This window comes from Aspergillus chevalieri, chromosome 5 (genome assembly GCF_016861735.1).
Source record: "Aspergillus chevalieri M1 DNA, chromosome 5, nearly complete sequence".
Classification (NCBI taxonomy): domain Eukaryota; kingdom Fungi; phylum Ascomycota; class Eurotiomycetes; order Eurotiales; family Aspergillaceae; genus Aspergillus; species Aspergillus chevalieri.
This window is the reverse complement of record NC_057366.1, coordinates 2,700,464-2,728,035: the sequence shown is the minus strand read 5'-3', so window position 1 is coordinate 2,728,035 and position 27,572 is coordinate 2,700,464. Positions and strand designations below refer to the sequence as shown.

At 47.2% G+C, this 27,572-nt stretch overlaps 6 protein-coding genes across 6 annotated transcripts; 2 read left to right on the top strand and 4 right to left on the bottom strand.

Annotated features, from left to right (window-relative positions):
• Positions 1-6,509: 6,509 nt before the first annotated feature.
• On the top strand, positions 6,510-8,696 carry ACHE_50963A (uncharacterized protein; the record flags this gene model as incomplete). Its single annotated transcript, XM_043280737.1, has 9 exons — positions 6,510-6,710; positions 6,770-6,985; positions 7,037-7,087; positions 7,134-7,233; positions 7,286-7,465; positions 7,513-7,645; positions 7,693-7,962; positions 8,012-8,227; positions 8,282-8,696. The coding sequence occupies 9 exons, from the start codon at positions 6,510-6,512 to the stop codon at positions 8,694-8,696; spliced, it is 1,782 nt and encodes a 593-aa protein (XP_043138287.1).
• Positions 8,697-9,138: 442 nt separating this feature from the next.
• Positions 9,139-9,645, bottom strand: ACHE_50962S (uncharacterized protein; the record flags this gene model as incomplete). Its single annotated transcript, XM_043280736.1, has 2 exons — positions 9,139-9,174; positions 9,439-9,645. The coding sequence occupies 2 exons, from the start codon at positions 9,643-9,645 to the stop codon at positions 9,139-9,141; spliced, it is 243 nt and encodes an 80-aa protein (XP_043138286.1).
• A 2,497-nt stretch (positions 9,646-12,142) lies between these two features.
• On the bottom strand, positions 12,143-14,432 carry ACHE_50961S (putative amino acid permease; the record flags this gene model as incomplete). The annotated part of the gene is made up of 11 exons (XM_043280735.1): positions 12,143-12,366; positions 12,441-12,843; positions 12,907-13,029; positions 13,092-13,435; positions 13,485-13,605; positions 13,652-13,686; positions 13,747-13,937; positions 13,993-14,068; positions 14,123-14,171; positions 14,232-14,252; positions 14,310-14,432. The coding sequence occupies 11 exons, from the start codon at positions 14,430-14,432 to the stop codon at positions 12,143-12,145; spliced, it is 1,710 nt and encodes a 569-aa protein (XP_043138285.1).
• A 461-nt stretch (positions 14,433-14,893) lies between these two features.
• ACHE_50960S (Zn(II)2Cys6 transcription factor) lies at positions 14,894-16,861 on the bottom strand (the record flags this gene model as incomplete). Its single annotated transcript, XM_043280734.1, has 3 exons — positions 14,894-15,007; positions 15,060-15,872; positions 15,923-16,861. The coding sequence occupies 3 exons, from the start codon at positions 16,859-16,861 to the stop codon at positions 14,894-14,896; spliced, it is 1,866 nt and encodes a 621-aa protein (XP_043138284.1).
• Positions 16,862-20,628: 3,767 nt separating this feature from the next.
• ACHE_50959A (uncharacterized protein) lies at positions 20,629-21,103 on the top strand (the record flags this gene model as incomplete). Its single annotated transcript, XM_043280733.1, has 3 exons — positions 20,629-20,665; positions 20,719-20,842; positions 20,905-21,103. 3 exons carry the CDS (start codon positions 20,629-20,631, stop codon positions 21,101-21,103), a joined length of 360 nt encoding a protein of 119 aa, XP_043138283.1.
• A 4,101-nt stretch (positions 21,104-25,204) lies between these two features.
• Positions 25,205-26,368, bottom strand: ACHE_50958S (uncharacterized protein; the record flags this gene model as incomplete). The annotated part of the gene is made up of 1 exon (XM_043280732.1): positions 25,205-26,368. The coding sequence occupies one exon, from the start codon at positions 26,366-26,368 to the stop codon at positions 25,205-25,207; it is 1,164 nt and encodes a 387-aa protein (XP_043138282.1).
• Positions 26,369-27,572: the final 1,204 nt, after the last annotated feature.

Here is a 27,572-nt window from a genome sequence, read left to right as displayed (position 1 = left end):
GTCGTCTGAATAAGATTGGGTGTTGTTCGAATAAGGTTGTTGGGGTGCTTCTTGTTGATTGGTTGATGGAGCGTGTAGAGCCACTGATGGCTCAGTGAATGACGGGTTGCTAAGTGAGACTTTTCCCTCATCAACGTGCCCATCAGGCACGTCAATTATGATGTTTTTCTCCTGGTCCCAAGCCAGAGCTATGTTGCTCGCTCGATGACCTAGAAGTATGCCAGATGCTCCACGAGCATCTATTTTATCTTCTGGTTTCTGAGTGCCATGGCGATGATACCATATTTTGGCACCAAAGGGGCGGAGGTAAGCTATATTCATTGGGCGGTTTTCCCAAGCTTCCGCAGGGATATAAAAGGCTGACTTCTTGATGTGCTCGTTTAGGATATTGCCATCCGGTGCTGGATCATTGAACAAAGGGGTTGATGTGGGCAGATAGTTGGCTTTCTGCACTGTATCCATTAAGGCATCTAGCCAAAAGCGGCGCGGCAAGCCTGATGCATACAAAACGGCTCTAGTGCGCTCCAAAAGAATCCGAATTCCACGCTCACTAACACCATTCTGCCAGGGTGAATATGGAGCAGATGGTTCAATTTTTATGCCAGGCCAATCTCGGGGGTTCTTGAAGAATTCACCATCTCCTCGCAGATAGGCTACTTGATAGCCTATTTTTGCAAGCCAGTCGATATGGTTCTTGATGGTGTGATTGGGTTTATCACGATTTTGAAGAGGAAATAGCCATCGAATTCGAGTGGCGTCATCAGTAAGGATCATGACATATCTGTATTTGCCGTTTGCAGGAGGGGTATCGTCGTCAGATGGCTTGCCTAGTGTTAGGCCGCCACCAAAAATATCAACATGCAAACGCCGGCCAGGTTGGGTGGCACGGGGTGTCGGCCCATTGCCTACTCTTCTTGTAGTCTTTGCTTGGCGACAGTAATCACAGGTGGGTAGGAGCTTCTTTCCTTGAATATTGATTCGTCCAATTCGATGTAGGTATTGCAGATCATGCTGATTCATATGGGATAGGCGATGATGCCAGTGTTCAATGGGGGCTGGAGGAGGCCTATTTGGCGTCAAGTTCCTTGATTTATTTTCATTGGTTTCCTTGGTGTCATTGACTGCATATGCTACGCCTTTCTCAGCCTCTAGACGGTCGAACATGCCATCTTCAACTGTTCTGGAGATGAGGAAAGCGGAGCCATTGGGACTGATTATCCGGAATCGATAAGGCTTTTCAGCAGTCAGCTGAATATGAAAGCCCTGCTTTTCGAGCTGGTTAAATGAAAGAAGGCGTGTGTGTAGTGCAGGCACATATCGGACATTTTTCAACTCTACCACGTGCTCTCCAATGGGTAGGTGAATGGTTCCAATTCCTTCTACCTTATGAGTGCTGCCATCTGGCAGTCCAACAGTCGACGTTGTCGTCAGTGGCATGTAATTGACAAATGCTGATTGATCATCATAGATAGTCCAGGTGGCACCAGTATCTAGTACCCAATCATCTGCGTTGGCGGTTGAACGGGCTAGATTGGCGAAGCCATCCGGCTTCCTCGGCGTTGTATTAGAGTTATTTGATGTCGAAATTGGATTGTCAGATTTCGGTGGGGGTCGTTTCTCTGGGTGAAGTATCCAGCAATCATCCAGTGGATGCGGGCCTCGTTTGCAATGAGAGCAGAGGGGTAATCGTTTATTAGGCAACGATGATTCGCTAGAGGTGTTGGAGCCCAGGGAGTTAGGTTGAGAGCTCCCCCCTTGTGTGTGCCACGATTGGCTGGGTTGGAAGTTGGGTGACTGGGATTCCAGGGATCCTGTCGATAAATTGTGTATGAGAGCTGTCGATATGTGTGTGGTGGAGGTGGTGTACGGCTTTCTATTTGGTCAATCACGTCGGCCATATCCATCTCATGAAAGCGGTTTCTTTTTGAGCCGGCGAAAAGATTATCCAACTGAGTACGGACGAATGAGCGCTGGAAGTCACCTAAAAGGATGATGCCTATGTCATGGCATATCTCTGAGACATCATATCCTTTTCGCTCTATCTCAGTGGTTATACGTTGCCACTGCCGCATCATTGCAACAGTGTTGCCATTCGGTTTCAAATTCATGAGCGTTTTGACAAGAAGCAGGCGTTCTTCTGCAGGTGAGACACCATAAATGGTATCTAAATGTGATAGGATCTCGCTTGGGTGTTGAGTATGGTCTGTATGGACTTGATGGAGGATATCGAGGCTCAAGCGGTCTAAAATTCGGGTATGTAGCAGCTGCTTGGATGTGGTATATTGAGCTAACTGCAGTGGTGTGTCTTTAGGGACATTATTGGGGCGAAGTAAAACATCTCGGGCGCCAATATAGTCAGCATCAAATAGGAGGTTCTTTCTCCATTCGGAATAGTTATCCCGGCCTTGTAGGCGTCGGGTATCTCGCCAGTGAGTCTTTGCAAGTTCATGAAGTCTCTTTTCTTCCTCTCGGACTTCCTGCTTTTCTTGTTGAATTTGTCTTTGTTCATGTTCAAACGCTGACCGACTATCTGATCGCTCAAACAGTTCTGATAGTCGCTCCATAAGTTGACTACCCCCTCCAGACGATGTACGCTTAGGCTGTCTAGCCTGGCGGAGAGTATCAACTTCATCACGAAGTATACGAATGATCTCATCTCGATCATCTGTGGTTTCTGATCGGCTAGTGTGGTGTTCCGATTGGGTATCAGCCGGTTGGGCGGCTCCTTTGGCGTTCATATAGGCAAATTCCTGGGGTTGAGGTTGTGGTTGCCCCCCTTGACCAGGTGGTGTATTGGGAATTGGGTAATCGGCGGGATTCTCATGAGTTTGGTCGTTGATATCCATGACGGTTTCAGCATCAGGATTGGTAGAATGGTGGCGTATGGTATGGGGCGTCTCCTGCTGGAGGACTGCCGGCATTTTATTCTTCTTTGGGGGCATATTGGCGAGTTTTACAACGTTGCTTCGGGAGGTGGTGAAAAGCGGTTGAATTCAGGGGATATCGGAGCGTACGATAGCTATGAATTCTCACAGACAAATAGCGCAATCTGATTAGTCTAGCAAGAGATTCAAACGCTAAAGGAACCAAACAAAAAGCCTCTAAAAGAATGGTCTCTCACTATAGAGCAAGAGGGCTCATAACCTTTTAGTGTGCAAGCGTCGTTGATTGGATGGGTGGTCTATCGGCTCAGCTAACTATATAACTACCGGGCAGAAAGCGAGGGCGGTGAGGCACGTGACCCGCTGGGTACTAACACACGCTCTTGTGAATAGCTTCAATCGAGAACCATTTATGGTTCGAGGTGCCTTTCGGGCCTAGCCCGTTACATGTCGAGCTAGGTGTTGTCCCAGGGACCATGGGCCTTGGTTGCTTCTCTCAGCCCACTGTCGGTTCCCCGTGGTCTGTTCCCCAGGCTGGGCGTGTTGATCCCCCTCTCGGAAGCTTACTGGGTGCAGGGTGGTTCTCCGGTAAGCTGAGCAGCCGGGTAGTATATCTCAACTGTCGGGCCTCCAGTAGAACCTCTGCAGGTGTTAGGCTTGCTTCACGAACCAGTGACCCTATAGGGGTGGATTTCAGCACGCCGGTAACAGCACGAGCCTGTTAATTGATCATCGGCTGTATACCGGCTAGCCGATCCTTCTGACCCTATCACCAGATTTCTGCTCCATACAGGCCTACTGATTGTACCGCCGCAACTTGAACTTGGCGGGCCAGTCCTGGGGCGAGTCCATGACTCTGGCATAGGCGTTGTACCCGGTTTTCTGCGGCTGTGCCTTGCGCATGCAGGTCTGATAAGGGCCTTGAGATTTAGCCCAGAGTCAAGCCAGATACTGAACCATTGGGTTGCCTCTGGGTTGAATGGCACACAGTGGCCATCTACTTCCACTCATGCTTATTAAATCTGATTTTCCAGCTCCCAGCCCTGTTTACAAGTAAGTAGGACTGCTTCTGTTTTCCCTGCATCAAACTGGACCACATTTTCATGCCCCCACTCGATAGCCACCTTGTGTTAGGGGACTAAGCCCGCAGTGCTAATAACTAGCTATAACACAAGGTGTTTCGTTGAAGAAGAGAAGGACGAATGTCCGCTCGGGCGATTCTATATACATATGTGCGCCGTGCGGAGTGGATATCATATTAGTAATCCCCCCCCCGTCGTCTCCCATTGAGCATACCGTTTATGCGACAGGCGCAGCCTGTGACAATATGGAGTTCCGACATGGAGGATACCAGATATATTGGCCGGAAGCAGGATCTCTTCGAGAGTGGCGGTGGCGATCCAGCGTGACCTAGTGGACAAGGTGATAGTAGTCAGTCAATTAGTTAAGCTAGTATACGATGTTATTCCTGTCTTTAGTAGAAGTCTTGAAGCCATGATGTACCCATGCATGGTTTAGTAGGCGGAGTTGCTGGCGGTGATTTGGTGGCCATATATATCACCTCCGACTTGCCTCTACCGTATTCTCTCCATTTACCTACACATCATGGGGCGAGAAACCTCAACCAGTGGCCCTTTCACAGTCCTCCCGCAATTGAAATGCACGTGGCTATCCCTGCATCCCCACCTATCCTCCTCCACACGGATAGCAAAGGCGCCCAGGCATTGGCGTCAACAGAGGGAACGAAGCGGTCAAAGCATATTGACGTGCGCTATCATCATATACGGGAACTGCAATCATTGGCCCTGGTTAGCGTCGAGGGAATACGATCCCAGGATTATCCCAGCTGATGGACTTACTAAAATCCAAAGCACACCAAAGCATAGACATTTCCTTCACCTCATTAATATGGATTGCAATCATCTACATCCTACTTCGGATGGAGAGTAGATGAAGAAGGAAGTATTGAAAAGCTCGAGGATGGGCAAGCGACGCCTTTATGTATCCTCGATTTTTCCTGGCGCTATTTCAGCGAAGCCAGTTACTGGCGACTATTCTGTCTGCTATTTTGTTTTCTGTTCATCTGCCTGATTCTGTATGCAATCATCTATGTATTTAGAGCTTTTGGCCCGGGCTTCAGCTCGTTCCAGGGGTGGTGTTGGTACCTGACGAGGATCTATCGGACAAATAGTCGGCCCGATTACCGAGGCCAGGGGATCTTTATATAGGTCGGTGTTTACACGTATTTAGATAGTCAAGCACTCAAGCACTTGTTCTACGTGTGGTTACCATAGACTTCAATATCACTCCTTTCGGCGCATATTGAACTCTCCATCTTCTGTACGCCATATAGCCTCGTGCAGTCGGATTATCGGCTCCCGATTCCCCGAACCTGAGCTACCCGCTTCAGTACCCAGCGGTCACGTGCCTCACCACCCTCGCTTTTCTGCCCGGTAACTAGTTAGTTATAGTTAGCCTTAGCCGATAGGCTACCAACCAATCAACCAATCAACCACTCACTACATACCAAAAGTTAAAGCGGCCGCTGGGCGTTACGGGTGGAAATGCGGCCGTAAACGGCCTCAAAATGTAGTCATTTTCAGCGTCATTTTCACAGGTCCTCACATTCTATGTGTAAAGCATGACATTATTCCCTTTTCTTTCCCTTTGGACTAATCCACTACCATGACTTGTAAAACAAATAATGGACATAAATCCAGATGACAGAATATTACGCTCCATACATACTAAAGTAGGGCTTTTTCGCTCCACAGCACCTTTTACGACACTTGGTGGGCAGTATTTAAATTCATTCAAGTTAATGCATGATTACAACTTGCCTTGATGAAAATCCACTTATACCAACTGTCTCGGAAATGCAATCAGTCATTTGGGTAGTAATGATCTTGACTTGCAGTCATATGCACTCTTTCGGGCATTGAACATGCCGTAAAGTACTAGCTGGCCTTAGCACTTGGTGTTCATCGGCTGAATGGAGATCATGTATGTACGGACGCCCAGTTCCATGGCGAGCTGAAATGCACGGTATCTATTCCTTATTCGGCAATGATGTGGATACACAATGTACCGACAGTGATGGGCCTCCGATGCAATATACGCGTCGCTCGGCGCTTAGCTCTGCTGCCTTGCGTTCTAGTGTGATATGAAACCCACGCCGTGGGGTAGAAAGAGAAATAAAACGCTAGTACACCGTAAAGGCACTGTCTTCTTACATCAGGCCCGAATTTCCTGTGTTGAGCTTTTCGCGCTCAATCGATCCATCGGTCGGTTGTCTGTTATATGCTCCTTATTCGTGAATAAAATATTTAACTCAAACTACCAGCAATGCATCTCTCTATTACGTATGCCGCCGATCTATTGCGAGCGGGTGAAAATAAGCTATTGTGTATTGCCAGCTGTTACCCAGGGTTCAGCTGATACATTGCCATGCCGACTGCAGATTATTGCCTAAATTGAGGTTAACAAACAGTCTAGTGCAGCGCCCAAGGCTGAGCTGAGTGTTCTGAGATGGAGTGAGATTCAGCTCTCCCAAATTATAGATATAAACTCAGTAAAATATCCTAGACGAAGTATCGTCTATGAAGCATACTTTCTTCAATTGACACCATGGCAGCGCAAGGCAAGATCAATCCGGAGGAGCTCCGGGCCCTCAAACCTTTTCCGTTTCCGTCAACGACGCTTGAGAAAAAGTCATACAAGCTTGAAAGCGATGGAAATGTACTAGAAGTCACGCCTGAATGTGATGAAGGTGTGGAAGTTGCGGCCGAGGAGGACAACCTCAAATGTGTAATGTGGTTTAATACTGGTGTATGTCTGCTCATTCCTATGATCCTTGGTAATCGATAACTAATAAAATATACATGTAGCCCATGTCGCTCGAAACGATCCAAAGGATTGATAGCGTTCAGCTGTTCACTGAGTCGCATGATGCGAATTCTGTCCTTACTACGGCTGATAACCGGACCTGGTTCGATCTTGCCATTCTGGAGCACAAAGACGATCAGCGTGCTAGAGTCAAGCAAGATGTTGAGCTGGTGTGGACGAGCCATAGGAATCGAAGCCAGACGACGGAATTTGGCTGGGTAGGTTTACTTCATTCCGATCAGGAAAATGAGCTGACCGAACATATTTAGGACAAGGGAACTGTCTTCGACAAAAATCATCCATTCCTGCGTTTGCTAGAGGTATGCATACTATATCTTTTATTTGATAAATGCTAATAAAGCCCAGGACGGGAATTGTCTTGCAGTCCGTGTTTGTGCTGGTGACCAGAACGCACACAACGTGGTTAAGAATGCTATACTAAAACTGGACATCGGTGATAAAACGGGTGAGACGAGCCCCAGGCGCAACTTTGAAACGATGCTAATTGGTCATACTAGAACGTGAGGCAGTTACATACAACGAGACCCCAAGAGAAACCAAAATCATGGTAGAAGTCTTCAAAGAGTGCAATTCTGCTGCACCTTCTGGCAATTACATGCCATGGGTGTCTCTTGGTGCTTTCAGGGCTGATTATTACGATGACGGTCATACTCATCCCTTACGTGTTCTTGCTATGGGTATGGTCTTCTTTGCTGCCAATGATGATTGCTGCTGACGAGAGTAGACGGGGGTGGTGTGCGTGGACTGTCTTCTCTTTTTATCCTCCAGAAAATCTTCAACAAGTTGGAAGAAAGGTTGGGAGAAAGGAAAAAGCCATGTGAGATCTTTGATATGATTGGAGGCACCAGTACTGGAGGGTATGTATTGCATGGTAACTGGTCGCGAATTCTACTAACTTCTTCAGCTTGATCGCTATCATGCTTGGTCGCCTTCAAATGGACGTTAAAGACTGCATTAAGAAGTACCAAGAATTGATGGGCATAGTCTTCAAAAAACGAGAAGGAACTCTGGGATCGATTACGGATTGGTTTACCAAAAAAGCGAGCTTGCTTTGGAGCGGCCAGGTCTATGACGACAAGCCCCTCGAAACGGAGATCAAGAAACTCGTAAGGAGCCAACTAGGAGACGAAAATGCCGAACTACTTGACGGGAAAGGCAATCCGGGTTGCAAAACGTATGATTCCTATCCTCTCATCGATTTACATCCAGCTAATATATTTTAGATTCGTTGTAGCTACCAGGAGAGATGCACTCAACAACCGTGGCCCGGTTTTCCTGCGTTCCTATAAACATCCTCATGATTCTCGAGGCCTCAGCAATGTCAAGATTTGGCAAGCTGCTCGTGCAACATCTGCTGCGCCCACCTACTTCTCTTCTATGAAGGTGGGTGACTATGAATTGGTTGATGGAGGCTTGAGTGCCAACAATCCTCTCGGATGGTGAGAATAACCCCCCCCTCGTTCTTAGCTTAGATATACTGCTGACCCCTTCAGGCTGTGGACAGAAGTATTGAGCATCTATGGCATGGGCCGTAGAGCCAACTGCTTCCTCAGCATCGGTACTGGCATTGGCTCCAACCAAGCACTCACCGATCCTAGGAAAGCGCCAGGCCAGGCCATATCGGCTATAACAGCTGCCGCCACCAATTCCGAGATTGCCCACCTTCTCTTCAGGACTCTTATCGATGCCTTTGCTCCGAATAGTGGGAAGCCGAAATACTGGCGTCTCAATGTCAACAAGCCTATCAATAAGGTTACCGATGGTCAGGAGCCCGAAGACTATGAGAAAGTAGTGGAATTGGATGATAGTGGAGCTGCTAAAGTATTGGAGGATGGCGCTGAAAAGTATATTGAAGAGATCAATGCTGACATTCAGAAGTGCGTTGATGCCATTCTGGATAAGCATTAGGTTTTCCAGATTTGTTTCTTTTTGTGAACTTCATTTATATTCGCCATTATACCCAAGGAGGGTTGAATATGTTGATTGACAAGTTTGAGATTGTCCTTGCTTCCAATATGTAAATTCGGCATCAACTCGAATACAACACATGTTCATCTTGCTCATCGCACGTATTTGCATTCATTGTATCGTTCTGTGGCATGTGAATCATCCGTGTCAAGAAGCTAGAGTTATATTTGTCTTTCAGTTCCGTTTATGTGGCGCTGGTAGACCTCAATTGATAAATTCCTACTCTTACTTTTTATCTCTTCTCGAGAATTCCAACCACAGCGGCGCCGCGACCAGCGTAAAAGCATCCACTTTACCATCTAGGAAAGACTTTCCAGATTGCCCGGGCGCAAAAGAAATGTCGAATCGCGAAGCAGGTCCGCAGTGACGCGACGGATCTCCATTAATGCCAGACGTCGCCCGACACAGGCATAGGATCCTATAGTTATCAGCTTATACTCAAAACAACCGTGCATAATGGGACACAAACCAGCCAAAAAAGGAATAAAGTTGGAACGATGCTTGACCAACTCCGACTGCGTCGTCTATCTCATGGGGATGAACTCGTCTGGACAGTCGAAGGCGCGTGGATCTAGGCATTTGTTACTAAGCAGTCCGTTTGAATCAGGGTTAGGGTACTTGCCTCGGAAGACAGTGTGAAATGGAACTTGAATGAGTGTATGGCATGGTATGTACGTCTCACCGTGACGGTGATACCTTCTGCGGAAGCCAGGCGTCGGATACCAGACGGGACAGCAGGGTGAAGATGGAGAGATTCATGAATAACGGCGTCGAGCAACTCAAGTCCTGCGAGGGAGTCGTCGTTGTGGTTGGATAGTGCGTCTAGCTGTCGTTGGAGCTCTTCAGTGAGTTTCTTATCTCGGGAAAGATGGAAGAATAGATGGGTCATGGTAGCAGAGGTCGTGTCACTAACTGAATTAGCATGTATGGGATAGTATCTATAGGGTATGTTTGAGGGATATTTACCTCCCCGCTACAACAATCAAGTACCCATAACCATGAAGGTAATCGAATAAAAAAGATAAGTACCTCAACTCGCTTCGTCATGCAATCCTCGATCCATTTCCAAAACGCCAGATGGTTAGCATTCACCAGCGGCGCCTTTGCAAACAACGGAAACAATCAGGGCTGGTGTTTGAGATAGCCAATCACACCCATATCAGTGCGACTTGTCCGGAGGAAATATGATTCCTCTCCGTCACGAATTATATCAAAGGTCTTGCCGAATGCCAGATTGCCCATCACGTCGAAGACGTAATAACTAAGCCATCGGGTGATGTCAATAGGCTGGTCAAGGTCGCGGTCGATCACGTTGACCAGCTGATTTGTCTTGCGCGACCTTGAGTTATACCGGGTCTTCGTATAACATTTGTTTGCCTTTATCGCAGTCTTCCAGGTGGGCGTTTAGATCAGACTCGCTGGGCATGTCTACTAAGACGCGGGCCTCTCGGGTATTTGAAGCTGAAATGCCTTCGTGGCGATACACTGTGGTGCCTATATTATTGCTAACGTCTGCCTTTTTCCTTTCGACACATCGACCGCAGCTTACTTTTGATTTCCTTGGGAAAAGTAACGTGCGAACATGTTATACTGAACGGAATCCACTTGCGAGTGTTGCCGTCTAGAATCTCGACATATCCTCCAAGGGTCCCAGCACCTTCATCAAAACCATGAGGCGCAACGCTCTGGCCTACAAGTGCTTTCCCACTCAACATGCTCGATTTAGTTCTTGGGAGGCGGGACGTGACAGCACGGAAGCTATCGGCTCTCAAGATTTTGATACCAACCATTGGCAAATCGAAGTTGTTGAGGGATCCTTATCACTTCCTCTCGTGACGCGCCACAATCACGAGTGGTACTTTTTACCATGACAAGAATAGTGGGTGGGTTTTGAGACGAATCTTTTTCCTTTCCGATCCTGTAGACGCCAACAGAGTTCCAGTTTTCGATATCGCATTCGTCTAAGATCCTAGCGAGGACATCATTCCAAATTCCAAAGATCTCGTCGGCTTTTGCGATGGGATGATGGTTATCCCTCAAGAACGCGCGTTCATCGTTCAACACAACCGAGACCGTTGACAACCCCTCAGCTTGCAGCAAAGTGCGAAGTTCACAGCAGACCTCTGTCCAGTATTCGTCCAGAAACTTCTTGGTGGTATTAATTTAGCAGAACGGAATGCAGAGTATAGATAGAGGATGCGAGTATACGAGCAGCACAAAGACAAGGACAGAACACCCCCAGTAGCAATACAACCAACTGCACACTGGCGTAGAGAATCTCAGCAGGAAATTGGCAGAAGAAGAACAGCCAGGGAGCGAGCAGCACAAACAGTGCGAGAACGGCGGGATAAAAAAGCAGCAAGAGCGGCGGCGCACGACCACGAGAAGCAGCACTGAGCCCTATCGCCTAGATGGACTGTCTGTCATCTAAAGCTACGGAATGACTACTTTTCAATGTCTAAACTTAGAGCCAAATCTTGACTATCAACAATTTACCGGTTTATTTCAGCGATTAGGCTCGACATTTGCTTGTTGTCGAGTATGGTATACTTACCAATTACCCAAAACGGTGGCCTCTTGCGAGAACGCCCCCGGATTGATCCAAATACCGGCATCTGTGGATCTGCAACCCTTGGTTGGCCACCATCCTGTTCTTACCTTCCTCGAGATGAAAACCGTCGTTCCCTCTGGAATCCTACAATACCATCATCCACATGCTGATGTCGATTCAATCACAAAATCGCACGCTCTGATCCAAAATACAGCTCACGGGAGCCTACTCTACGCCTACTCTACGATCTGGCTCGAAAAACGATACTCAGATCATACTGTTTTCGAAATCTCCGCGTCAATTAGGTAGATGCCACGCGCAATTATCGCCCTGGTCTGTGGATACGATCCCACCCACTCCCACCCCATCCGAGAACAAACTCACAGCGTTCCTTGACCGGTTCTACTCTATTTCTCACGCACCGCCCGTCTACCTACGGACTCATATCCTTTCCAACGGGAATTGGCCGTGTCAACCGGTTTGCTTCTCTGCCTCCTGCTGACGCTCAAGTCCTGGGGGTGTTTTCCTGAGGGGGGGGGGCAAGTCCACCTGGACCGGCCTTTTCAGCACCTGGAATGCTTCATATGTGTCTTTCTATTGTCCATCAACGGCTACAAGATGCGTCAGTCTCCAAGCAATATTGAACAGCGCCACTATGCTGCCCAGTAGCAGCATATTACGATTGTCATTAGCTTTGTAGGTGCTCGGAGTGGGATATAACCCAAGATTGATCCGTTAACTTGTTTTATAACTTCGAATATAGTGTACAACGATCTAATTTATCACCTCTATCCAAAATCAAACTTTTATATGTGTGCCGGCATCAGCACCGACATCATCTTGACTCCGATGGTCCCGGCTCTCCTTCACCCTCGTTCGCACTTTCTTGTCTGCCATGACGGCCAGCATGAATCTCCTCAACCGTCTCCTGCACACCAGCAACACCCTTGCTATCAATGAAATGCGAGATGCGGTTCCGCGGCAGCCACGATTCCTCGGGCATGACGAAGTATGAAACCAGTGCGAAGATAGTAACGGCGGCCATGATAATCGGTGCGTCTGTTCGCCATAGTCAGTACCATCCTCACAACCCTCATCGCAAAAACGCAACCCAAATCCAGGGGCAGACTTACAATTCAAATTCTCTCCACTAACGGGAAACTCATACGGTGAAAACAGCACCGCAACAACCCACCCATTCCAGAAAACACCAATAAACTGGAAGACCTTACTCCACCGCCCCAAACTCCACTGCGGCTTCGGGAACCTCTTGGGCGTACAAACCAATCGCCCCAGGCAAATCAGCCCATAAGCAGCAGCACTGGGGACACCAGCCGCAGAAACGAGCGATGTGAAAGCGACGTTGGACGCAAGCAGTGTGCAGGTGATGATCGCGGCAACGGTCCAGACGACGATTACGGCGTTGCGGGGTTGGCCCGAGTGCACGCGGGAGACCCAGGAGGAGAAGGGGAGGACGCCGTCGCGGGCTACGGCGAAGACGAGACGCGAGGCGGCTGTTATTGCTACCGCTGTATTCTGTTTTTTATTTTTTTTTTCGTCAGGCGGTTCAGAGCGGTTGGGGCAAGGTAGGGGACATACCAGCCATAGGGCAAGGATGCAGATAATGTTCATGAAGATATGTCCACCACGACCAAGCACCACAGCATACAACGGCACAAACGGCTGGGGCGAGCCAAACGAGAATAGCGTCGCGGGATCGGGCTACACAATTAGCATCACCACTCCCCTTCTCAGCACCATCTAATACCAGGGGTAAAACGTACCGCACAGAAAAGGAAAAGAATAACAGTAGCCAACCCTCCAATCCCACTAACAACCGTACTCCAGAAAATGCCCCTCGCCGCCGAAATACTCGCATTCTTCGTTTCCTCAGCCACATGCCCCGACGCATCAAACCCGATCAACACACCCGCCGTAGCCAGATACGACAGACACCAGTTCCAGCCCGGAGGGGCGCCGGTGCCGTTGTAGGTTGACATGAAGGCTTCGTCGGCGGTGCGGAAGCCCCAGGTGTTGGCTGTGCCGATGGGAAGCCAGATCAAGTTTAGGAGGAAGTCGAGGAGGACGACGAAGGAGGAGAAGTAGAAGACCCAGCGGAAGAAGCGGGCTGCGTGTGTTAGTATCCTTGGTGTATCGGTAAGTTTAAGGAGGCGTACGAGGCATGAAGTTCAATAGGGCAGCCAAGGCGAGTAGGACCTCTGTGACGATCCACTGCAAAGTCCGGAACTTGACCTCCGTCGTCTCGGTGGGAAAGTCGACGTTAAACACCGTCATTTCCTACTCCATTAGCACCTCATCATACAATCCATCAACACATACTCACCGACAACAAGTAATTCGCCGCACTCTGCGTATTACCTATAAGCACTCCAGTCAGCACTCCAACATCAACCAAACCCAAGACCAAGAGTCGCATACTAGCACAAAACGTCGTCCAAGCAGTTGTACTCCACCAAGCAACAATAAACCCCAACAACCGACCAAACCGTGGCCCTCCAGCCTCAGCAGCCCAGAGATAAATCGAGCCAGCGGACGGCGAAGCAGAACATACTTCTGCGATGACTGCCGCCGTGATGTATGTGAACACCATTGTTACGAGGTAACTTGTCCTGCTCCTTCATTAGTACTGGGACTGGTAGGGTATATGGGGGGTAATGGAAGTACCAGTAGGCGAGGTTCCCGCCGGCAGCGATACCGGTGCTGAATGTTACTCGGACGCCGCCGACGAAGTACAGCGCAGCTATACCTCATTAGCATTTTCACCCTATATAGAGGAGGTATAGAGAAGACCAACCAAACGTCGTGGCGAAATTCTCAAAAAGCGTGTACGTCCGATGGAGGACCTACAGTCCTCATTAGCATACATTCCCATTCCCGGTAGACGTCGGAATGTAAAGACATACAGGCTTATAACCCATCGTTTTCTATACCTCTGTTAGCATATCCCTCCATCCTAACATTATCGTGGTAAACGAACATACCAATAAAGCCGCATCATCGACAGCTTCATTCTGAGAGCGGTCGCCCTCGCCGTCCGAGGGGAGAGCATCCTGGCTCTGCGCCCGGTCGTTGTCGTCGTAGACGAGAGATGACGGTGCAGCCATCTCTATACTATATTCTACAGTGGTATACTGTATGTACTCCGTACTTGTACACAGAATGATATAGATGCAGTGACAGATGAGGATCTGATAATATATGGCCAAGAAAGACATCCGGATGGGGACACTCCACTCACCGGAAAAATTCACCATTTTTTTTTTTGCACCTTAAATTACTGAAAACGGAGCTGTCTGGTCCGCTGTCAGTGCGAATGCTATTTTATTAGGATTGGCATATAATTAAAAGCTCATTTCTCCTAAGCGTTTTCTCCTTAGATGGTAATACTATGCTCTTAAGTGTAGAATAGAAGAATATAAGTCTTGTTGTCTATCACTCGCTATACAGTCGTCGCTCGTAAGGGTCCAGCCCTCCCACCCAACGCCTATTTACAATAAATACTCTATGGTAAAGAAAAGAATAACAGAGAGAAGAGAAGAGAAAAAGAAGAGGGAAGAGGGAAGACTCAAGGAATCAAAACCGACGTGCGGATATCGTCCATCGTCTCAATCCATCCTTCGGGGAACATCCGTCGCTTGAACCACACCCGCTCCAGTTCTTCCAGTCCTTTTTCGACGTTCTATTTTGCATTAGTGGCTGTCTAGGAACAGGGAGGGGGAGGGGAAACTCACTTTAAACCCGTAGCGCTGCAGCTCCTGCATTGTTTGCTGCACATACGCTTGCTCCATCACATCGTGCGTTTCACGACCCGCCGTGAACAGAGGCCACAGAACAGCCAGCCGTCCCACGCCGTTAGCGCATTTTCCGATCAATTGTAAGATCCGCGTGGCCAGCATCTGTAGTAATGGGCCTTCGGTTTGCCGGTCGGGGCGGTTTGCTGCTGCTACTTTGTGTAGGTAGATCACGGTCGCTTTCTCGTAGGCTTCGATGCATCCCGCGTACTCGAGAATTTCTAAATAGGGATAATGTTCTAGACTGGCGTCATCGAGTTCGAGTCCGCCTAGGACCTGCATGCACTCAGGTGCTGTGGCCCGCCAGTTCAGGAGGCGGTTGAGCAGATCGCCGTAAATCATGTCTTGCTGCGCGGGTGCGAGTTGATTTTCGTGTTTGGCTCGTCCGAATGAACTGATCGCTGCTTGGATCTCCATCATCACCGACCAGCAGTTCCGAAGCTCGACTAGTATCTGCTCACTGGGCGGTGTCTCCGACGATAAACTGGGAATGCCCAGGTTGTATTCCCAGCCGCCTGTGTATTGCCGCCAGTAGCTGCCCTCGACCACGGTGCCGTCGCTGGTCGCACATGCGCCGGCAACATCAAGATAGGAGAGGAGGGAGATGAGGAAGTGTCGGAGGGGGTGGTTCATTTCGGTGACCCGCTGGGCTTCTTGGTTGGGGTCGGTTGAGTTTTGGAAGAAGAGGATCTTGTAAATTTCACGGGCGCCTTTCAGGTGGATGGTCCAATTGTCATGTTGCGAGTCCATCATCTGCTCAATTAGTACAGTGATTATATCAGAGGTGAAGGGGAAAGACCAACCTCGAACAAAGACAATAATAAACAAGTCGCAAAATCATTCAATCCTAATTGGGTATTAGGCTCGGTATATCTCGTCCGAAACGACTTGACAACCTCCCCATACTGTCCCATGGCCTGCTGGAAATGCTCAATCCGCTGCTGGCCCTGTGATGTATTGGCCAGATGCAGCGCACCGAGAGCCTGCATCGCGCTGGCCATGGATGGCGAATCGCGCGCCATTTCCGGGAAATACCGCCGGTACGGGTTGACATTGATATTATTATCGTAGATCAAGAGTAACGATGCGACCTGGTCAATGAAGTGCGAGTAGTACCGGGCATCCTTGGAGTCTAAAGGATTGTTCATGGTCACGAGCCGGAAGGGATCTTGGAATTGGTATCGGGTAGGGGTGGATTGAGAAACGGTGGTGGGCGATACCACGATCGCATCCACGCCATCTTTATCTTCATCGTCCTCTTTCTTAATAATGGCCTGTTTGCCGGCGGCGGCAGACTCATTGGTACCGGCCTTCTTGCCGCGTTTCTTCGGCTCCGGTTTGGACGTAGTATCCTGCGAGGCCTGTGATGGCCCATAGACCTTAAAGGTCATCCGGCCCTGTGTGCCATCGCATTCGAGTCCTAGGCGAGTGCAATTCCGGCACGACGGGGAAGCTTCATCGCAGCGGACATGACGTCGACGACAGGTGGAACACCCGGTGAATCCCCGGTGGTGCCATCGGCGAACTCGCTTTTTGGGTTCTTGGCCTGAGGGAGTCGAGGCCGGAGCAGGAGCTGTAGAGGGAGTCGTCGTCGCGGAGGAGGTGGAAGGAGGAGCGACTGCGGGAGCTGCGGAAGAGGCGGCGGCGGCAGCGGCGGCGGAAGAGGAAGAGGAAGAGGAAGAGGACGAGGAGGGCGGCGGGGGAGCCATTACCGGAGCAAACACGGTGGTGTGAATCTCCATGGGGGGAGACAGTCGAAGAATAAAAGGTAGAGGAGGATTGAGGAGGATCGAGGGGCGAGAGACATAGAGATGCGAGGATTAGTGATGACAGAAGGAATCAGCCGGAGAGGCCATATAACTGTCGCGTGTGTGGATGGGTGGATAGGACCGGGGTAGAGAGAAGATATAAAAAGATACAAAGAAAAAGACGAGAAAGATATAAGCAGGAGGATCAGCAATGTTAATGGAAGTGCTTGTACTCCGTACTAAATGAGGATGCGAGAAGTCAAAAGGTTGTGTGAGAAAATCCCAAGAACGAGAAACAAATGAAATAATCGACCTTGGCTGGTGGGGCGTGATTTTAGGGGCGGGAGGAGCACCGGTTTCTAGGGGCCCCGTTTAGGGGTGTGTAACTAGAGTTTGGTTACCATCTTAGTATCACCCCGGGTCGGTAGGGTCTCTTGGAACTCTTGGGGAGTGATTGGTCTTTGGTCTTTCTACACAGACAACTGAACCAAGTCCCTACAAGCAAGTCTACCAGTCCTCCACAACTACTCTCTACACAACACCTGCTCTACTCAGTCGCCACAAGACTCAGGAATCGGTCCGTCCACTGATCGACCCTAGTGGTTGATCATGACGGCGTTCTGTGCTCTGCCGGAGCCTCTCCGTGCCTCGGTTTGGAAGGATTGATAGAGACAAGGTACGGAGGACTAGCGTACTCAGTCAGAGACTAGCCAGTAGCCTAGAGTCAGAGACAACACTTCGTACCCCATAGAGACACCACTCATAAGAGACAGGCACAAAATCACGCATCGTTACCACTTACCCAAACTCTGTTGGCCGACTCCATCGCATCGCCACTGGATGCTCCAATCTCGTGGGATGGGGATGCCTGTCCTCCGGTAGTTCCACGCACTTACATAAGTAAGCCCTTGGCCATGGCGTTGCTGATTTCGTGTCCACAGATCACGCCACCTCAAAAACGTGGACGCGTGACACTTATGACCGCCAAGACCATTAATCAGCGAGGACGTGACACGCGATTTATTCAAATACAATACCCATTACTCTGAATTTCAATTTCAATTTTCTTCTTATGTTACAGTTGTATGTGATTTCAAAGTATACGTTGATCTTCTCATTACTATGGATCCTCAGCCTGAAATCTTCAATTTAGAAGATTTTACTTCATCAAGTCCAGAGACTGATCCCAATGTCGAGGTATTTATTTTAATTGAGTATTTGTTAACTGATTGCTAACGGCTCAATGCGGAAATAGGGCATTCCTGTACAACTCACAAATTCAAAAAGCCATTCTCTCCAGACATCAAAAATTGAATATATTGATGACTTACCAGAGTATCCGACAAGTCATATTCATGGATATTCATATGTTGTTGCATCTAGAGGGCGATCACAGAATGAAATGGAGCAGCTTGTTCATGAGGTACTGTTGAGTACTTTCTAATTGCTTTTAAAGTGCTTGCTAATCAGTTACAGATTCAATACTCACGGCGTCAACAACATGGACCAAGGAGACCAGTCAAATGCCCATTTTTCAACTGTTTAGTTAAAAGATGGACTTGGAAATGCTCTGGTATCTACGCATGTGAATTTTTGAATCCATTTCTTCAATCCTATCATCATACATTTGTTGATGAGGATTGTTGGGATGTGATTCGAAATACTCAGAGGAATATCCAAATCCTGGAGGCAAATATTGGAAAACGAAATGCATACAGGTATTTAAACATCTCCTAAACAGCTTTGAAGCAATTACTAAGTACTTCTAGCTATTATCGGTCAAAAAATGAATTTTTCAATAAGGGTTATGCATGCATTGACCAGCTTCCAACTTGCAAGCCAGTTTTTAAGCGGCATACCCAAATGGTTGGTTAAATCTTTTTACAATGCTCCAAGTGATTTCTAACTAGTCATAGAATGTCCATGGTGAATTTCCACCATATATTGGCTGTAGTAATGGATCCAATGAGTTTTTAACAAAACATCATCGAGGATCTATTCAAGGCCATACATCAATTGATCTACAGTTCCTTGAGGACCTTTTTAATCATGATATTATGCCACCAACTGAAGAATGTGGTGTTTTTGAATCATTAGCATCCCGACGAAAGTATTGCGGTAAGTGTTTTTTAAGTGATTGTCAATCACCTATTAACTGGTTAAAGATCGAGATCACCTTCAGGGGCCAGGCAGACTACAGCATACTTCCTGTGGTGTTATTTTTACTGCTTTAGTGCCAGTTGATATCAATGAATGTCCATATATCCTCTTTACATCCCATGGAATTCACCAGCATCCACCTCCACCACCAAGCAAGGCACCAGAACGAATTTTACAAGGGGTTAAAAGGATTATCCAACAAATACAAGATCCGAGTTTGACCACAGGTAAGTGGTTGGTTCTCAAGTGATTGAATAATACATACTAACTAGTGTTAGCACAATTTCTTCGAAGTCCACAACTAGAGGCATTTTGTCAGCAGTATGGTGCTTCTACATTAGCAGAGATCCACTCTAGCTTCTGTAATAAAGACCGAATTGCAACAATTATCCAGAAACAACGACTTCTTTCATACCCTAATGGACAGGATATTAATGGGTTGCTATTCCTACAGAACCGGGATTCGCTAATCAATGTAAGTGGTTCTAATCATCCATTGCCTCATTGAATGACTATTAGAATGCTAATGAAGTGCCTAGGAATACATTCAAGAGAAATATCATGATTCTCAAGGTACAATGGTATTTTGTGCCTTCAAGGATCAGATTGACTTATTATCAACTTTATCTTCATTTGAAATTGATATGTCTTTCAAGCGAATTCGATCCAAAGAGATGAATGAGGTTCTTTTTGCAACATTCATGCCAGATCAATGCAAAAGTTAGTATCTGCATAACTGCTTGAGAGCTACTTGCTAACCACTTGGCAACTAGTCATAACTTTACTTCGAGTCTTTACCAGTGAGGATTCTACTGAAGGTTACTATTTACTTTTCAAGCGAGCATTCCATCTTATTGAGAAGGTTTCTGGACGACCAGTTCTATTTGATCCAATTCATGGATCTGGGATTCATGGTATTATTGTTGATATGGACACAAAACAGTACACAGGTAAGCACTCCTGAAGTACTTTTGATGCAGTTACTAAGTAATCAGGGCTTGGGCAATATCTTTCTGAAATTGATCCTCAACACCAAGATCCTACATGGCAGTTACAGCATATTATCATATTCTGTCGTGTTCATTTTCAACGCTCAATTTTAAAGGCAATTGGGACTAAAAATAAAGGATCAGGCCTTTGGAGTCGCATGATGAGTCTCCTAGATTGCCAGTCAGAGGCTGAGTATGATGAGTTGATTAAACTACTGATACGTTAGTATTGAAGTGGTAATAAACCACTCAATAAGTACTTGCTAACTATCGAATAGAATATGAATCGCCAGCAGTCCAGACCTGGGCCATACAAAAAAAGAGTGCAGTTATTAAGGCAGGTCTAAATGAATCATGCTCAAAAATTCAGCCACATTATTTTAATATTCTACGAAACCATACAAATGCTGTTGAGCAATCACACCAAAAATCATATGCTTCAGGGAAATATTTGACTTTGGCTGAAGCAGCTCGGAAGTACTTACCAACTACTCATCAACTGCTTGATACAACACTAACTATCTTAGTTCTGCAAAACTTGACAAAGATGATATTCTTCAATATCATAATTTTCAGCAGTTCAATATTCATCATTCATATCGAGCTTCTACAATGGAGGCAAACTATCTGCGACACATGAGTCGGGAAAGTAAGTTATATAAGTACTTCTTAAGTAATTGACAAGTACTTAATTTAATATAGGAAGAGGCCATAAACGTCAGCGATTATCTTCAACAGCTGAATCAGAGAGGCAAGCAAGCAGTCAAAATTTTGAAATCTCACATGAAAATTCAAGAGGTTCTTCTTCTCAGGTTGCTGATAATGAGTAAGTATACTTTCATGTCAAGTGCTTCTTGAGCAGTTACTGACTAGTTGATAACTACTTAGATCTACAACCTCATCACGGAATCTTCGCCGAGTGGCTTCAACAAACATACTGACAATTGAACAACGCCGTCAAGAATTAGAATTACGAGACCTGGAGGCAGAAGTCAAAAGGAAAGAAGAAGAAGTTCGCTTGAAACAGCTTCAAAATGAGCAATTAGAGCTGGAACTTATTGTAATGGGCCGAAGCCTTGCTATCTAATATATAGATATGTACAAAAGAACTCGTTGGGGAAAGGAAAGAAAGAAAGAAAGAAAGACACGCTGGCGGTGGATTTATATACTCGTGATCAGGTGATCTACGATCACCTGACTTCGGCACGCTCTTGTGAATAGCTTCAATCGAGAACCATTTATGGTTCGAGGTGCCTTTCGGGCCTAGCCCGTTACATTACCCCCTTCCTCGTCGCCTCCGCGATCGCCCCCGGCGTGGGGTGGCTCATTTGGTATACTCAAGGCCGATTGGACAACAATCCCATTCATCGTTTTGTAGGTTTCCCAGTCATCCAATGCTATGGTATCCTCCATGTTCCTCGCATCGTTCCATTCCGGTTCCTGCCAGCCAATGTATTTGACTAAAAACTCATGTCTTTCGCCTCGTCCCCACCGTCGAAAACGCTCATCTAGTATTCGTTCGACCATATATTCTTCATTCCCATTGATCATTTCTGCAGGAGGTTGGTAGTCATCTTTCCGTTGGCTAGGGAAGGGATCCATTGCCGCTGGGCGGAGGAGCGCTGTATGAAACACGTTGTGGATTGTGCCTGGTGTGTTGAGGCGGTAGGTGTGGGATCCAATCTTTTCCAACACAGTAAATTTTGCCTGCCTGCTTCCCAGTTTCTTGCTAGGGCGTTCTGTTTGTATATTGCGCAGGTCAAGCCAGACTTTCTGCCCAACCTGGTATTCAGGGGCGACATCTCTTTGACGATTGGCATAGTCTTCTTGTTTCTGTTGGGCGACAGCCAGTTCTGTTGTGGCGATGTCAAGAGCTCCCCTTAGCTTGGCTGCAATTCGTTCACCTCGTTCACGCATGGTGCCCAGGTCTGGTGCTGAAAGGTTGATTTCAACATCCTCTTCTAACTGAAAGGGATCGACGTGGTAGCCGTGGTCAAGGAAGAATGGACTGACACCTGTGGAGGCAGCATCCCGGCTGCATATTGCAAGCTGTGCCATTGGTAGCAATGACGCCCAGTTCGATTGTGTGTGATCACAGAATGAGCGCAAGAATAGTTCAATAGTAGCATTCATTCGCTCAGTTTGGCCATCGGTTTCAGCGTGGTAGGCAGTTGATAATTGTCGTTTGATCCCCAGTAGCTCACAAAAACGCTTCCACATCTCATTGGTGAATTGTCTTCCTCTGTCTGATACAATACTGGCTGGAATGCCATGATAGCCAATGAAACTCTGAATAAGCTTCTGTGCTACTGTGTAGGTGTCGATCTTCTCACAGGGTATGGGGATGACACCTTTTCCAAGGCGATCGACAATAACCATGATGTTTTCATAACCATTTGAGATTGGTAACTTCTCGATGAAGTCAATTGCAATATATCTCCATTTTCGGTCTGGAATTGGTAGAGGCTTCAGTAGGCCTTGTCGGCGGTCTCTCCATACATTGTTGGCACTGCATTTGTCACAGTTCCGTACAAATCGTCTGACATCCTCAGAGATTGCAGGCCAGTAGACCCTTCGTGCCAGGATAGCATACATTGCGCTCCTCCCTGGATGGCCTGTAAGTACTGAGTCATGTGTTTCTTGTAGCAACCTTGTCCTCAGAGATTCAATGTCAGGGACCCATCGCCGGCCTCGGTAGCACAAGCGGTTGTTCGGTTCAATAGAGCATTCTGAGATTGAGGCTTTGATCCCCAGTTCACGTGGGAATTGATGTGCTCCTACTTGCACTGCTTCTCGTATACGACCATACTTTTCATCTAGTGGCTCTACCCGAGCCCAATGTTCATCAAGAGTCATATCCAGTAGCTCTTCCAACGATGGTCGCTCACTATTGAGATTGGTAGGTTCGTTCGCCTGTTCATATCCTTGAGGTGCGCTTGGCTCACTGTTATAGGGCTCCATGCCGACTGGTGCTAGAAGGATCCGGGACACATTAATAGGATGGGGTTCTTCAACTAGTCCTCTTTTGCTGCTTCCTTCCACTGGTCCGTCCTTGAGGATCTCAGGATCGAATAGTCGTTGTTCGCGATGCTTTAGCCGTTCATCACCCAATACAGGAACATCCTGCTCTCGTCGAGACAGTGCATCAGGGCGCCCTGCAAGCTTCCCTGGTCGGTAATGAAGTGTGAAGTTGTATCGGCTCAATAGATCTGCCCATCTCATCTGTCTCTCATTCAGTCGTCTCATGGTAGTAAAATAACGGAGATTGCGATGGTCTGTCAGTATCTGGAAATTTACCACTGATATGAGCTCTGATTCCCACTCTTTCAATGCATTGATGATCGCCAAAAGTTCCTTGTCATGAATCTGGTAGTTGCACTCTGCAGGAGTGTTTTTCTTGGAAAAGTACGCGCAAGGTCGTAATACACCATCATCATCATACTGTGAAAGTACGCCACCAGTGGCCCACCCTGATGAGTCAGTCTCGACGACAGTCTCGCGGTCTGGATCAAATTGCATGAGGATTGGTGCCGTTGTAAACATCCTTTTTAACTGTTGGAAGCTTTCCTTGCATTTATCATCCCACACAAAGGGTTTATCTTTTTGAGTCAACGCTGTTAGTGGAGTTGTAAGTTCAGAATAGTTTCGGATGAAACGTCTGTAGAAGTTCGCGAATCCCAAAAATGACCTGACACCTTTCACAGTGGTAGGGGCAGCCCAGTTCATGATTGCTTCAACCTTTGCTGGATCCATGCTGACACCTTTTCCTGCCTCAATAATGAATCCTAAATATTTTGTTGACTTCACTTCAAATTCGCATTTATCAATATCAATCTGTAAGCCAGCCTCTTGGAGACGGCCTAATACTTTGCAGACATGCTCTTGATGCTCTGACAATGTTCCATCCGTAAATATCAAGATGTCGTCAAGGTAAGCAGAAGCAAATTCATCTAGGAAATCTCGTAGGACCCAATTAACATAGCGTTGGAAGGTGCTCGGTGCATTGGCTAGTCCAAATGGTGTTACAAGCCATTCAAACAGCCCAAATCGAGTTCGGAATGCGGTCAACCATTCATCGCCGGCAGCGACACGAATCTTGTGAAAAGCAGCAATAACATCCAACTTGGTGAACCATTTTGCTTTCCCAATTCTTTCCAATGTTTCATTAATTAGTGGTAGGGGGTAGCGGTCCTTCTTTGTAATGGCGTTCAGTGCTCGGTAGTCAACACAAAATCGCAAGCCTCCACCAGGTTTCTTGACAAGCAATACAGGTGCTGCAGCAGGCGAATTGCTAACACGTATGAAGTTCTTTTCCAACAACTCTGTCAATGTCTTCCGTAGCACAAGCAGTTCATCCCTTGACATATTATAAAGGGGGCCCCATGGAGGTTCAGGGGTCGTTCCATCAGCGTTCTTATTGAGTTCAATCTTATGGTCGATATTTGGTCCTCGATATGGTGGTTGCTTGTCAGCTTCCTTCCGGTCAAATACTGATAGGAATTTATGGTAATGAGGTGGTAGTTTGGTGCGGGGGTCTGTCAGCAATTTGGGTCGTAATGCTTTCTCAATGTCCTTTAAACTTGCGGCGAAAATCTGTACGCTGCTGTCCTTTTTCTTTTGTCGGTTCCATAGTGCAAAAGCGTTCGCCCCGATGGGCTGGATATCCATTTGTGGTTGATCTTCCATGCTACTAACAACAATGCCATTTGTGAAGCGCAATTTCGGACCATTCGGGTCGATAAACACTTGTTGGTCGTCTATCCATGCAAGGCCTAAAATCATGTCGAGTCCCCTACCCAGTTTAGGAACAACATACAGCCATGCAGTGTTTTGGTGGTTTCCCCCACGTTCAATGAGATTTTCGCTACCTCCCTTATACAATCATCCGTTGGGCCCTTGTAGTCGTCGATAGTTCGTGGTTTGATGGTTACACGCTCCAGTTGATGTTTTCGGGTAAAATTCTCAGAAACCATACCATATGTAGTACAACCGGTGTCCACTAACGTTCTGCTGACCTGTTCTCCATTGACTAATGCGGATACTCTGAATTCAGGTCTGTCAAACTTGACTCTTTTTCGGAAGTCGTTCCACTCCTTCTGAAGGTCTATCTGAGCTGCTGGGGCCGGTCGCCATGTAGGTAGATCCATCAACTGCTGGTGGTGCTCCTGCAAGAGACTTTTTGCAGGAGCTATTCTTTTCCCAGCTTGGGTTGTTCCCTCAACTGCTCTTCTTCATCTTCGAGTTCCGGCCCATGAATGTGTGAGCGAGCCATGCGGGTACTGTTCCTAGGACTGTCGTAGGGGCAATGGGAGATAAAATGCGTGGAGTCACCACAACGAAGGCAACGTCGTTCTTGTCTGCGGCGTTCCATTTCTTCTCGTGATACATGCTTAGCCACGCGTCGAGGTTGGCTGCGTGCAGAAGTTGTTGTTGTGGGTTCCCAGTCCATATCTTGGGGTGGAGAGGAAGCACGGGTGGTATTCACAGGGTGAGCTGGAGAAGTTGAGGTGGTATGCTTATTGTTCCGTGAGTACCGCAATTGGTTCTTCTCCATCCGGTCCGCAATCTGCTGTAGCTGGCGGCAATAGTCTTCAAATCCATTTTTCTTTTCAACAGTTTCAAGGCGTGTGTTCATCTCACGGTTTAATGCATTGTCTAGGTAGGACCTTTTTGTGTTTTCAGGCCAGTTATGGCCATCAGCTTCCATGAGTAGTCGGTTGAACTCAGTGAGAAAGACTGTGAAGGGCTTGTTGTTCTGTTTCAAGCTTGCAAGGTCTCGTACAGCCTTCTCCTCCAGATTCCGGTCCAGAAAGATGAAGTCCATTTGATCAAGCATTCCGTCCAGCTGGCTCTCAGTAGCTCCTTTCTTAGCAAACCGCTCCATCCAGGGCAGCACCTGCATAGCAGCCCCATCTGTTAGACGGCCAAAAGCATACCACATACGATCATAGGCATTGCCCAAGGCTTCTTTATCGACCTCAAGTTTAGCGCGCAGCTTGCTTCGAAACGGACGGTAGAGACTTCGGTTTCGACCATCAAAGACTTCTGGGTCTGTCAGCTTGGGTCGAGGTCTCCTAACAGGGTCCGCCATTGGTTGGGGGGCTATCTCTTCAATAGTCGGTTGTGGCAAGGGCTCTCTGGGTGGGCTCGTCAACTCTTCTTTGAGACGACGAAGATCTTCAATCCGCCGTTCTTCCATTTGTTGCAGTTGTCGTTGAAGTCCTGCAATAACTGCGACAAGATCTTGTGGGACAGGAGTGGTGGTCCCTCCTGAGTGTATATTGTCTCCCATGTTGCCGTCGGTTTGGTCGTTTGACTCGTGGTCGCTGATTTCCGCTGAAAATGTGGTCATATGACTGACTTGACTATTGATTTGTTTGTAAATAGCTCAACTATCCGTGAATTTCGATGTCTGATATCCGATGTCCAATGTATCCAGTTATCCGGTATGTCCAATCGTTCAATGTGTCCAGTGTGTCCAGTGTTTCCAGTGTGTCCAGTGTGTCCAGTGTGTCCAGTGTGCGATGTACGATCCGTTGCGCGTTCAATCCGATGCGTAATCCGTTGTTCAATAAATAAGTAGATAGATGAGGGCGAACGAGTTCTAATGTAATGGGCCGAAGCCTTGCTATCTAATATATAGATATGTACAAAAGAACTCGTTGGGGAAAGGAAAGAAAGAAAGAAAGAAAGACACGCTGGCGGTGGATTTATATACTCGTGATCAGGTGATCTACGATCACCTGACTTCGGCACGCTCTTGTGAATAGCTTCAATCGAGAACCATTTATGGTTCGAGGTGCCTTTCGGGCCTAGCCCGTTACACTTATGAGGCAGCGGATTCAAATTCAGGAACAGCAGCAAACTGATTAGCAAGTACTCAACAAGCATCCAGAAACTGTTTATATAGTAATGTTGAGCCTTCATCATCTCACTGCCTTTTATTTTTCCATTGTATCTTTTTATCAGTAGCCAGCAAGTGCTGAAGAACAATCTATATGTGAGATTTGTGACCCTAATTTATTCCGCAACAAATATATATATTTTTGCCGGCAAACAACTTCAGGTAGCTATTGGCTGTCTCATACAGGTACCAAATATAGCACCTCTGAATCAATTGATTAGAATCTATATTCCAATCGCATGTACATTGGTTTTTATTAAATCCATAGACGTTTCGATGGATAGGGAAGTCATGTAAGGTAGTTGAAATTAGTGACGCGGACTGAAACTTTACACAGGCCGTTTCCGTCTGTATTTTAGTCACATGACCGCCAAGGCCATTAATCAGCAGGAACGTGACACGCGACCCAAAAAACGAGGCCTCGTCATCTGCAACCACGCTGATTTCTGTGTCCACAGATCACGCCACCTCAAAAACGTGGACGCGTGACACTTATGACCGCCAAGACCATTAATCAGCGAGGACGTGACACGCGATTTATTCAAATACAATACCCATTACTCTGAATTTCAATTTCAATTTTCTTCTTATGTTACAGTTGTATGTGATTTCAAAGTATACGTTGATCTTCTCATTACTATGGATCCTCAGC